Source organism: Halichoerus grypus, chromosome 7 (assembly GCF_964656455.1).
Source record: "Halichoerus grypus chromosome 7, mHalGry1.hap1.1, whole genome shotgun sequence".
In the NCBI taxonomy this organism is placed as follows: Eukaryota; Metazoa; Chordata; class Mammalia; order Carnivora; family Phocidae; genus Halichoerus; species Halichoerus grypus.
Genome location: NC_135718.1, coordinates 52462834 through 52476126, shown reverse-complemented (window position 1 = coordinate 52476126; position 13293 = coordinate 52462834). Strand labels below are relative to the sequence as shown.

The 13293-nt window shown below is 36.2% G+C and overlaps 1 protein-coding gene across 13 annotated transcripts in view; it reads left to right on the top strand.

Annotated features, from left to right (window-relative positions):
- Nucleotides 1–13293, top strand: part of FAM149B1 (family with sequence similarity 149 member B1) — a 77524-nt gene that overhangs the window by 19658 nt on the left and 44573 nt on the right. For 12 of the 13 annotated variants that reach the window (XM_036114155.2, XM_036114154.2, XM_078077589.1 and 9 more), the window contains 2 exons: nt 8346–8488; nt 9559–9675. In XM_036114155.2, coding sequence (XP_035970048.1) covers nt 8346–8488; nt 9559–9675 — 260 coding nt within the window. The remainder of the gene's footprint in view (nt 1–8345; nt 8489–9558; nt 9676–13293) is intronic. The other variant, XM_078077588.1, reaches the window with a different exon arrangement.

Below are 13293 nucleotides of genomic sequence, written 5' to 3'. Positions count from 1 at the left end.
CCCTGCTCAGCAGGGAGTCTGCTTCTTCCTCTCCCGCTCCCTCCTCTTGTGCTCTCTCTCTCACTCTCTCTCTCTCTCAAATAAATAAATAAAATCTTTTTGGGCGCCTGGGTGGCTCAGTTGTTAAGCAACTGCCTTCGGCTCAGGTCATGGTCCCAGGGTCCTGGGATCGAGTCCCATATCGGGCTCTCTGCTCCACAGGAAGCCTGCTTCTCCCTCTCCCACTCCCCCTTGCTTGTGTTCCCTCTCTCACTGTGTCTCTCTCTGTCAAATAAATAAATAAAATCTTTAAAAAAAAAAAATAAATAAATAAAATCTTTTAAAAAAAAAGAAAAGGACTAAGGGAATGTAATAAGAAACTTCATGCCAAGAAATTAGATAATTTAAATGTAATTGACAAACTTCTAGAAAGACACGATTGCCCAACTGACTCAAAAAGAAATAAAAAATCCATATAGATCCATAATAATTAAATTAGTAGCTAAAAATCTTCCTACAAAGAAAAACCCAGGCATAAATGGCTTCATTGGTAAATTCTACCAAGTACTTAAAAGAATACGTAGTAACTATCTTTCATAAACTTGTTCAGAAAATAGAGGAAAGAATACTTCCCAACTCATCCCATGAAGCCAGTATTACCCTGCTACCAAAGCCAGACAAAGACATTACAAATTTCTGTGTGCAAAAAATTCTATAGAATCCATAAAACAAACAAAACTCACTATTAGAGCTAATAGAGTTCAACAAGGCCACAAGATACAAAGTCAATATAAAAAATCAGTTGTATTTCTACAATTTCTACAATTACTCAGTGCTCATCATCAGTGTACTCTTAATCTGCTTCACCTATTTCACCCATACCCCCACCTACTTCCCCTCTGGTAACCATCAGTTTGTTCTCTATAGTTAAGAGTCTGTTTCTTGGTTTGTCATTTTTTTTTCTTTTTTTGTTTCTTAAATTTCACATATGAGTGAAATCATATAGTATTTGTCTTTCTCTTATTTCACTTAGCATTATACTCTCTAGATCCATCCATGGATCCATCCATTTTTGCAAATGGCAAGATTTCATTCTTTTTTATGGCTGAGTAATATTCCTCTGTGTTTGTGTGTGTGTGTGTGTGTGTATAGGATATATATATATATATATCACATCTTCTTTATCCACTCATCTATAGATGGACACATGGGTTGCTTCCATATCTTGGCTATTGTAAATAATGCTGCAGTAAACATAGGGGTGCATATATCTTTTTGAATTAGTGTTTTCATAATCTTTGGGTAAATACCCATTTCCACTTGTCACTTTTATTCAGCATTGTACTGGAGGTTCTAGTCAGTGCAATAAGATAATATAAGGAAATGAAAAGCATCCACATTGGAAAAGACTAAATAAAACTGTCTTCATTCACAGATGACATGATGTAAAAAATCCTGAAGAGTTCACACTCTTTCTACCCCCACAAAATCTGCTAGAACAAAGAAATAACTTCAGGAAGGTCACAGTATATCAGATCAATTTACAAAAATCAATTATAAATGTGGCATGTTTACATAATAGAATATTATCCAGCCATAAAAAGGAAAGAAGTACTAATACATGCTATACTATGGATGAACCTTAGAAACAGGTTCACTGAAAGAAGCCAAACACAAAAGGCTATGTATTAATATGACTCCCATTTATGCGCAATGTCCAGAAGAGCATATCCAGAGACAAAAAGTAGGTTAGTTGTGACTGGGTAGAAAGAGAAATGGAGGTTTCTTTTCAGGGTGATGAAATTTTCTGGGATTAGATACTGGTGATGGTTGCACAATTGTGAATATACTACAAACCACTGGAAATATACCCCAAACCACTAACTTGCACACTTTAAAAAGATGAATTTCATGGTATATGAATTGTATCTAAATTTAAAAATCTTTCTACACACATTAGTACATGAACAACTCTGAAAATGAAAATAAAAAAATTTAATTCACAGTAGAACAAAAGGGATAAACTTAAAAGCAGCACAAAACTTGTACAAAAGAAGAAAGTTAGAAGACTTACACTATCATATTTCAAAACTTAATAAAATGGTGCTATAATCAAAACAGTGTGGTACTGACATAAGGATAGGCATAATGATCAATGGAACAGAACTGGTAATCCAGAAATAAACCCTTACATTTAGAGTCAATTGATTTTTGACAAAGATGCCAAGGCAATTCAATAGGGAAAGTATCTTTTCCCCATAAATATTGCTGAGACAATTGGATATCCATATGCAAAAAGATGAAATTAGATTCTTAACTCACATCATATAGAAAATTTACTCAAAATTATAAATCTAAACGTAAGAGCAGGGGCGCCTGGGTGGCTCAGTCGTTAAGCGTCTGCCTTCGGCTCAGGTCATGATTCCAGGGTCCTGGGATCGGGCCCCTCATCGGGCTCCCTGCTCGGCGGGAAGCCTGCTTCTCCCTCTCTCACTCCCCCTGCTTGTGTTCCCTCTCTCACTGCCTCTCTCTCTCTCTCTGTCAAATACATAAATAAAATCTTTAAAAAAATAAATTTAAGAGCAAAAACTGCCAATCTTTTAGGAAAAAATATGAGAAAACCTGCAAGACAACAGTACACAGATATGACACACCAAAAGCACAAGCCTAAAAATGGATAAATTTGACTTCATCAAAATTAAAATCTTTTGTGCTTTCAAATATACCATCAAGGGAATGAAAGGATAAGCCACAGATAGGGAGGAAATATTTGCAATAGTACATATACCTGACAAAGGACTTGTATCCAAAACTTAAAAATTCTATATTAAGGGGCGCCTGGGTGGCTCAGTTGGTTAAGCGACTGCCTTCGGCTCAGGTCATGATCCTGGAGTCCCAGGATCGAGTCCCGCATCGGGCTCCCTGCTCAGTGGAGAGTCTGCTTCTCCCTCTGACCCTCCTCCCTCTCATGCTCTCTGTCTCTCATTCTCTCTCTTGCAAATAAATAAAATCTTAAAAAAAAAAAAAAAATTCTATATTAAGAAGACAAAGCAGTTGAAAAAAATGGGCAAAAGACTTGAACTCCATGAAAGAAGATATATATATATATATATATGTATATATATATATATGACCAAGTAGAATATAGAAAGATGCTCAGTATCATTAATCATCAGAGAAATGCAAATTTAAAACTGTCATGATGCACCACTTCACACTCACTAAAATTGCTAAAACTAAAAAGACTGACAGTACCTACTTTTAGCCAGGTTGTGGAGCAAAATTTAATGCTCACACATTTCTGGTGGTAGTGCTAAATTGTATGTATATATGTATGGGTGTATATATATGTGTGTGTGTATGTAATATATATATATGAATATCTCATATATGATAAATAAGATATATAAATATGATATATTAGCATTCAATAGTGAAGGCAAAATAAAGACATTTTATTTTTTTTATTATGTTCTGTTAATCACCATACATTACATCATTAGTTTTTGATGTAGAGTTCCATGATTCATTGTTTGCGTATAACACCCAGTGCTCCATGCAGAACATGCCCTCTTTAATACCCATCACCAGGCTAACTCATCCCCCCACTCCCCTCCCCTCTAGAACCCTCAGTTTGTTTCTCAGTGGACTTTGAGAAAATATAGACATTTTAAACGTCTATGGAAAAAGAGTTTCCCATCCATATATATACACTGAGAGAACTATTAAATGATAGATTATACCAAGAAGAAAAGGGCAGAAGAAAGGAATGGGATACACAAGGCACCAGAAAGCAAGTAATTGGAAAAGCATATTGGTAAATCTAAGTAGTTACTAAAACAGATAACATCTTATGTGTTAAAAAACAACACTAATACTGGGGCGCTCAGTCGTTAAGCATCTGCCTTCAGCTCAGGTCATGATCCCAGTGCCCTGGGATCGAGTCCCACACTGAGCTCTTTGCTCAGCATGGAGCCTGCTTCTCCCTCTCCCACTCCCCCTGCTTGTGTTCCCTCTCTTGCTGTGTCTCTCTGTGTCAAATAAATAAAATCTTAAAAAAATATATATATTTAATGAAGTGTTTTTTTTTTAAGATTTTATTTATTTATTTGACAGAAAGAGACACAGCGAGAGAGGGAACACAAGCAGGGGGAGTGGGAGAGGGAGAAGCAGACTTCCCGCAGAGCAGGGAGCCCGATGTGGGGCTCGATCCCAGGACCCTGGGATCCTGACCTGAGCCGAAGGCAGACGCTTAACGACTGAGCCACCCAGGCACCCCAAACTCCATTAAATATTAAAAAAAAAACAAAAAACTAATACTAAAATTCAAGGGGCGCCTGGGTGGCTCAGTCGTTGGGCGTCTGCCTTTGGCTCAAGTCATGATCCCAGGATCCTGGGATCGAGCCCAGCATCAGGCTCCCTGCTCAGCGGGAAGCCTGCTTCTCCCACTCCCCGTTTGTGTTCCCTCTCGCTGTGTCTCTCTCTGTCAAATAAATAAATAAAATCTTTTAAAAAAATAAAATAATAAAATAAAATTCGAAATAAAACATGAAAAATACTTAGAGGGAAGTTAATGCATATCAAAGTCCTTTTTTAGAAAATGTATTTTACATAATTGGATTGTCATTCATTGTCAAAGTGATGAAAGATGCCTCAAGCCCCTACAGCCCTTTTTGTTCCAGTCAATACTCTAATCCTGTAAACTGAAGTAGGGAGGGTTTCCACTAGAAAAATGGCTTCTTGGGCTGTGTCTAGATCGGTGGCATCAAACTTTTAAAACTGCAACTCATACTAAGACATATAGTTGACATGTAGTTGACATAGACATGTAGTTGACTCACTGTGTGTACATAAAACAGAAGACAAAGTTCCATAAAGTAATAACCTTTATGTGAGTAATACTATTATATTATACATTCTGTTCTACTTTATTCTATTTCACTTTTTGGGGGTATTATTTAATAATATTTTATATTGATTTCATGATCCACATGGTCCTAAAGCTTGAAAAAGGACTGGTAAGACTGTTTCCTGAGAAGTCCCAAGTGTTCACCTCTCCTACTTTATTTTTTTAAAGATTTTATTTATTTATTTGACAGAGAGAGACACAGCGAGAGAGGGAACACAAGCAGGGGGAGTGGGAGAGGGAGAAGCAGGTTTCCCACGGAGCAGGGAGCCCGATGCGGGGCTCAATCCCAGGACCCTGGGATCATGATCTGAGCTGAAGGCAGACGCTTAACAACTGAGCCACCCAGGCACCCCTACCTCTCCTACTTTAAAGATACCTAATACTAAGTCTGAAATTAGGCCAAGATAAAAAGTTAAACACAAAAAGATATGGTACTGATATTTTACTTAGTATAAAGACCACTGAGATTCTCAGTTAAGGATATCTTATTTGATGAATGCTCACTATTATTACTAGCATCATCCTTTCTATCACCCAGCATAGAGGCTCAGATTCATCTTCATTAACCATCTCTTTCATCAAATCAGTCATCAAATTCTGTGGATTCTGTCCTCATACAACATGGCTCATATCTTTGTTCTCCTTTTTCCCCGTATTTTAAAAAATTGAGATCTGATTGACATAACTTTATATTAGTTTTAGACATACAATATAATGATTTGATATATGTATATATTGTGAAATGATAAAAGTTCTTGCTCTGTTTCCAGTGGAGGACAGAAATCCTAAAAAACATTGGACTTTGTTAGAAAAATAAAGAAGTATGGATGCTAAAATTTTAAGTATAACTACAAATAGAATATAAACATAATGAATAACTTCCAAATTAATAGGGAAAATAAGGAAAACAGTGTAACAGAAGGAAAAGAGAATAAAAAACACAAGAAAAAGAAGGATAAATACAAACACAAAATAAATGATAGAAATAAGTCCAAATATTGCACATTACAATAAGTAAAAGTGGATAAAATTTACCTATTAATAAAAGACAGAAACTCTGAAATTGGATTTTAAAGTTCCAGCTACATGCTATTTAAATAAACGTGTCAAAGACAGAATGACACCCAAATGTTGAAAATAAAGGAATGGGAAGAGTTATAACAGGCAAATACCAATAAGAAGAAGAACAGTATTTAAGTAGATAAATATTTAATAGAAAAAAGAAACAAATTAGTGAAACAGGCTCTTAACTACTGAGAACAAAAATGGTTACCAAAGGGGAGGTGGCTGGGGGATGGGTGAAAGAGTAATGGAGATTAAGGACTGCACTTGTCATGATGAGCACAGGGTGATGCATGGAATTGTTGAATCACTGTATTGTATACCTGAAACTAATATAGCACTGTTGTTAACTATACTGGAGTTAAAAAAAAAAAAAAAAAAGATATCTTGCTAAGAAATTGTGCTTAGTCACTTCTTTCTCAACATTATCCCATTCTCATCGCTAATAACAAACTTTGACCCTCTGTGAAAAAAAAAATAACAAATTTCACTGAGACTAGTAAAATCCCATTATACCCCCCAGGAGCTTGAAAACAGTAAGAAATTTTTAGGAAGATTATTTGTGTTGAGTCTTATGAAAATAAATAAATGCCATTAAACATGGAGTTGGGAAGCCCTAAAAGGAGATCTCTCACACACTACCTTCCTCCATAAGAAGCCGTAACTCACATTCCCCAACAGGAAGAAGCTTACTTTATATACCCTAACAGAAGGAAGGAAGAATTTCTTCCTACCCAGCAACAGCCCAGCCCATGAGAGAAACCACCACACTCAACCAATGAGAAGTCATAACAGCCCCTTCTAGCTTCCTCCTTTCACCTATAAAAGCAAGCCCCTTTCCTCTTTTCTGGACTTGCCTATGGTTCACCATAAGTTTGCTTGTCCCCAGTTCCACTTCTCTGCTATTCCCAAATAAGCTCATTTTGCTTGTAAAATAGCTGACTCTTGTTCTTTTTAAGGTCAACAGTCTTTAAAGTTAACCTTCATATCTATTTAGCAAACCTTTTTTAATTGGGTAGAAGTTGATTTTCATTCTTGGAGTGAAAATACAGATTTCTTATACTTTTAAAAAAGATTTAACTTTTCGGGTGCCTGGGTGGCTCAGTTGGTTGGGCGAATGCCTTTGGCTCAGGTCGTGATCCCAGAGTCCTGGGATCAAGTCCCACATTGGGCTTCTGGCTCAGCGGGAAGTCTGCTTCTCCCTCTGACCCTCTCCCCCTCTAATGCTGTCTCTCTCTCTCTCTCTCAAATAAATAAATAAATAATCTTTAAAAAAATTAAAAAATGAAAAAGATTTAACTTTTCTTCCACCATAATATAAAAGGGTGCATAAATACAGATGAAGTAGAGGGTAAGCAGAGAATCAGATAACATGATCAGATTTACATTTTATAGCCATCCCTATGGCTGCTGCTAAGAATTATAGAGGGCAGGGACATAACCTAAACTGTCAACTGAAAAATACAGACTATAAAGTAATACATATACACTTGGCCCTTGAACAACACAGGTTTGAACTGTGAGGGTCCACTTTTATGTGGATTTTTTTCAATACAGTGCAGTACTATAAATGTATTTTCTTTTATGATTTTTTTTTTTAAAGATTTTATTTATTTATTTGAGAGAGAGAGAGAGAGCACAAGAGGGGGGAGCGGGAGAGGGAGAAGCAGACTCCCTGCTGAGCAGGGAGCCCAATGCGGGACTCGATCCCGGGACTCCAGGATCATGACCTGAGCCGAAGGCAGTCGCTTAACCAACTGAGCCACCCAGGCGCCCTCTTTTATGATTTTCTTAATAACCTTTTCTTTAGCTTACTTTATTATAAGAATACAGTATGTAATACATATATAAAATATGGGATATTGGTAAAGCTTCCAATCACCAGTAGACTATTAGTAGTTAGGTTTTTGGAGACTCAAATGTTATATATGGATTTTTGACTGTGTGTGTGTGGGGAGATGGTGGTCAGCACCCCTAAGCCTCATGTTGTTCAAGAGTCAAATGTATAGGATTGACTGTCTATCTCAGTTCTAAAAAAATACTGGAACCAAGCAACTATACTAAAATTAGCAATCATTATATTTGGTAGAATTATTGGTAATTTTAATTTTTTCTTCATACTTTACTGGATCTTTCAAAATGATTACAATAAACATAGTATTTTTATGATGAAGAAAATGTTACTTTAAAAAAGTAGGTATTTCTATAAATTTTTTAAAATAGGAATAGAAAGGAAATCTGAATAGTATGAGACACAAAAATTCACTAACTTTTCTTTCATGGAAATTCAGCAGTATTTCAAATGGATTAAATATTGAAAACAAAATCTGATTGCTTTCAATCTTTATGATTTTAAAAGGTCACCTAAATATTTTGGTGTGGTATTTTCTTCTAGGAACTTGATCAAAATGCCACTGAAAAAGTCCAGGCAATGTTCACAGCCATTGATGAGCTCTTGTATGAGCAGAAGTTGAGTGTGCATACTAAGAGTCTACAAGAAGAGTGCCAACAATGGACATGTAGCTTTCCTCACCTCAGGTACTGAAGCCCTGTGGTTGGCTTGTATTCATGGCTGACACTAAGACTTGAAAAGCAGATATCCAAAAAAGCTTCTATTCTGAAATCTTTATAGGCTTGGTTTTAATGAATGTAAATAAGGCCATATGGGGTACAGACTCAGTTGAGAGAAAATTCAAGTTGAGGGAAGTTTCTTGGAGTTTTCATAACTACCACTATGTTGTCCTAATTGAGCAAAACAATTTCTATTCCAGTAGCTGAGATCTGTGTACTGTGGCTGTCCAAACAGCTCTTCTTTTGAGCAAGAGGGTCAGAAAATGTATTTGTTTACACTGTTGTCTACAAGAAAATTCTTATGTATACTTGAAAGCAGACATAAGCTGTTAGGAAACTTTCCTCAGAAACCACATTACTGTACTTACGACTTAAAATTTATACTTAAAATTTATGAAGTATCATGTTCTTAAGAATATAATTCATACTCTTCACTAATTTGGCCTGGCTTTCATCCATTTTGGCAGATTTAATGAAGATTATTATAGAGGATGGAGGGAAAATTACAAATGTTTGCTCAGTTTCCTTGGATTTTTTTCAACAGTGGGAGGCTATAGTTTTATCTTTTCCATCTCCATTCTTTGGAAGAGAGCTATACCTCTAATAAGACTCTGGATTCACATTTTCTCTCAAGAATTATTCTTAATCAGTATCAGACTAAGTACATACTGGACTTTTATATAGAGCCAGCAAATTTGTTCTAAAATATCTACATTTTGGGGGCGCCTGGGTGGCTCAGTCGTTAAGCGTCTGCCTTCGGCTCAGGTCATGATCTCAGGGTCCTGGGATCGAGTCCCACATCGGGCTCCCTGCTCAGCAGGGAGCCTGCTTCTCCCTCTCCCACTCCCCCTGCTTGTGTTCCCTCTCTCGCTGTGTCTCTCTCTGTCAAATAAAATCTTTACAAAAAAAAAAAAGAAAGAAAAAAGAACTGCTTTAAAATAAATAAATAAATAAATAAAATAAAATAAAATATCTACATTTTGTATGAATGACAGGTGAAGGTGCTTAATTGTCTCTTTATGTTGTTCATTTTGAAGGATTCTGGGTAGGCAGATAATCACTCCAAGTGAAAGTTATGGGCTGTATCCTAGATCCCCTTCTGTTGTTTCAGCTTCACATGAGGCAACACTTTCTCAAGAAAGAGATTCTACTATGTAAGTACTTCTAATATGTAAGTATTTATGTATCCAAATGTGCAAGTGTTATATTCTGCCAGTTATACTAGGGGATTAAAAAATTTTTTACTTGTTGGTATTTAATAAAGCACAGAAAATTCTGTTAAGATTGACTATAGTTTTTGTACATATAAGAATTTTGTTATATAATTTTTTGTTCGAAAAGTAGTAAGATATTCCCTAGGGTTTAAGGATATTTTTGTTATTTTGTTATTTGATATTTTGTTATTCAGATCCATCTCTATTATATATATAAAATATATATTTATTTATATATTTACATAAAAAATATATTTTTATAAATATATATATATTTTATATATATATATAAATACAGGCACTTCCTTCTTGAAATAAAGTGTAGATAGACTGGGTTAAAAAAATTTAGGGGTCTGAGAAACACACTTTAATGATTTTTTTTTTTTAAAGATTTTATTTATTTATTTGACAGAGAGAGACAGAGAGAGAAGGAACACAAGCAGCAAGGGTGGGAGAGAGAGAAGCAGGCTTCCCGCCAAGCAGGGAGCCCGATGCAGGGCTCGATCCCAGGACCCTGGGATCATGACCTGAGCCGAAGGCAGATGCTGAACGACTGAGCCACCCAGGCGCCCCATTTTAACGATTTTTTGAGGGATGCCTGGGTGGCTCAGTCGGTTAAGCATCTGCCTTCGGCTCAGGTCATGATCCCAGGGCCCTGGGATCAAGTCCTGCACTGGGCTCCTTGCTCTGTGGGGAGCCTGCTTCTCAGTCTGCCTGCCACTCCCCCTCCTTATGCTAGTGCTCTCTCTCTCTCTGACAAATAAATAAATAAAATCTTAAAAAAAATAAAGATTTTTTGAAAAAATTTTGAAAAAGTGATTTCTTAAACATAATATTAATTACAACTTAATTTCTTTACAGAAATTAAACTGCTATTAGTTTATTAGCCTAAATTGGGTAATTAGTATATTATTTAAAATAGCTAATTCTTTTGAATACCTCAAACTCTTTAAACAACAGCAAAATAAACCTAAATAGGATTATTCCACTTTCTTACATTAGACACAAAAATAAATTCAAAATAGATTAAAGGGGGCACCTGGGTGGCTCATCGGTTGAGCCTTTGGCTGCGGTCAATATCCTGGAGTCCTGGGATTAAGCCCAGAGGGAGAGGGAGAAGCAGACTCCCCACTGAGCAGGGAGCCTGATGCGGGGCTCGATCCCAGGGCCCTGGGATCATAACCCGAGCCGAAGGCAGACGCTCAACTGACTGAGCCACCCAGGCGCCCAAAGGGGAACCCTCTTGCACTGTTGGTGGGAATGCAAACTGGAGCAGCCACCCTGGAAAACAGTATGCAGTTTCCTTAAAAAGTTAAAAATAGAACTATCCTATGATCTAGCAATCATACTACTAAGTATTTACCCAAAGAATACAAAACTACTAATTGAAAGGGATACATGCACCCTGACGCTTATAGCAACATTATCTACAATAGCCAACTTATGGAAACAGCCCAAGTGTCCATCAACTCATGAATGGCTAAGGAAGATGTGGTATACACACACACACACACACACACACACACACACACACACACATACACACACACTGGAATATTGCTCAACCATAAAAAGGAATGAAATCTTGCCATGGATGGATCTAGAGAGTATAATGTTGAGTGAACTAAGAGAAAGACAAATACCATATGATTTCACTCATATGTGGAATTTAAAAAACAAAACAAAACAAAGAGAATCTCTTAACTATAAAGAACAAACTGATGATTACCAAAGGGTAGTTGGCAGGGGATGGGTGAAATAGGTGATAGGGATTAAGGAGTGCTTTTGTGATGAGCACCAGGTGACGTATGGAAGTGTTGAATCACTATACTGTACACCTGAAACTATTATCACACTGTATGTTAACTAACTGGAATTTAAATAAAAACATTTTTTAAAAACCTAAATAGGATTATTTCAAAACTTATGTTTACCCTTAAATCTATTGTAAAACATCATTGTTTTAATTTTTTTTTGTTGTTATTCCTAATTTTTTCCCCAAGACTGTAGTTTTACTTATTTGAATCACCTTCTAAGAGTTTTAGTAGCAGTAGTTTTGATGCCTTTTTGGACTTGGGAGTCATTTCAAAAGACCACAAAGTAAAACATTACTGCATTGGGCCAGTTATGATTACAGGACCTGGGTTATCAACTAAATAAGTCAGCGAATGGGATTTGTTTACTTTTCTCAAAGGATTTAAATTCAAGTTTCTTATCACTAGGCTGAGCTTTCTTTTTAAATTTAAACTTCATGTATTACATCAATAAGCCTTTTTAAGTTTACTCTTTTTATGTAACTTCCAGATTTTTACAAACTAATGTCTTCCACGGAAATGACATATTCTTTAATTCTTACTGACCAAAATTACATAACTCATGTCATGTCATTAATATATTTACCTGATGTAGGATAAAATTTATATATGCCTTATTATTTTATAAGTAGTAGTTCCACTTAGACACTCATCTCCAAGGAAATAAGTAATCAAGCCTGAGAAATTTAGCCCCTCTTTTTTTAGGATATCTGACTAAATCTTTCTGCAACATACTGTAAACTTCCTTTCTTTCCTTTCCACTTGCTACCCCACTCCTGATAAGCCCTTCTTATTTTTGGATTTGCTTTTCTGGACTATTTGCCTACAGTTTTCAATTATTACTTTCATTTACGATACAGATAAACATCTATCTATACTTCATACACAGACATATACCTAGATGAAACAAATTATCCAGCTTTATTAGCATACCACTGCTTATGGAAAGCAATAACAAATATAATCCATGATATTTACTTTCATGTAACCACTACTTTGTCCATATGTGTTATTTTCTTGAGTACCATTTGAACTCAGAGCATTTGGCTCAGTCGGTTAAGCATCTGCCTTCGGCTCAGGTCATGATCCCAGGGTCCTGGGATCGAGTCCCGCATCGGGCTCCCTGCTCCGTGGGGAGCCTGCTTCTCCCTCTGCCTCTGCCTCTCTCTCTCTCTCATGAATAAATAAATAAAATCTTTTAAAAAAAATAAAAAAAATAAAAATATTTATATATTTTAATCATAATTATTATTGTTGCTCAAATTGTTACAACTTGGCCATGTCAAGCTAGTTCCTTTGTTTTTGTTTTGACTGTATCCTTGCCTTGTGGTTACAGCAGGATGTTCCAGCCCCATCTTTAATTTTTTCTTCAAGACAAAGAATGAGCTGAAATTTAAGGAGAACTGCTTCTGTTGAGAGGCTAATCCTTGAAAATTTGGGTAGTGAAGGTCTATAACTTGGTGCTGCTGCTATTTTACCACTTTTTGCTGTAGGAGGTATGGAAAAATGTGATATGAATTAATTTTGATTTTTTTTTCAGTTTAACAAATCAATTTACCATAAAATGAGGTTTATAAATGACTGAGACTTTCTACAAAAATAATATTTCAAATTATATCCATTCTTGCCACTCAACATTATATCAGATTTTCCTTTTAAGATTAAGGGTTGATCGGGGTGCCTGGGTGGCTCAGTCAGTTAAGCATCTGCCTTTGGCTTAGGTCATGGTCCCAGGGTCCTGGGA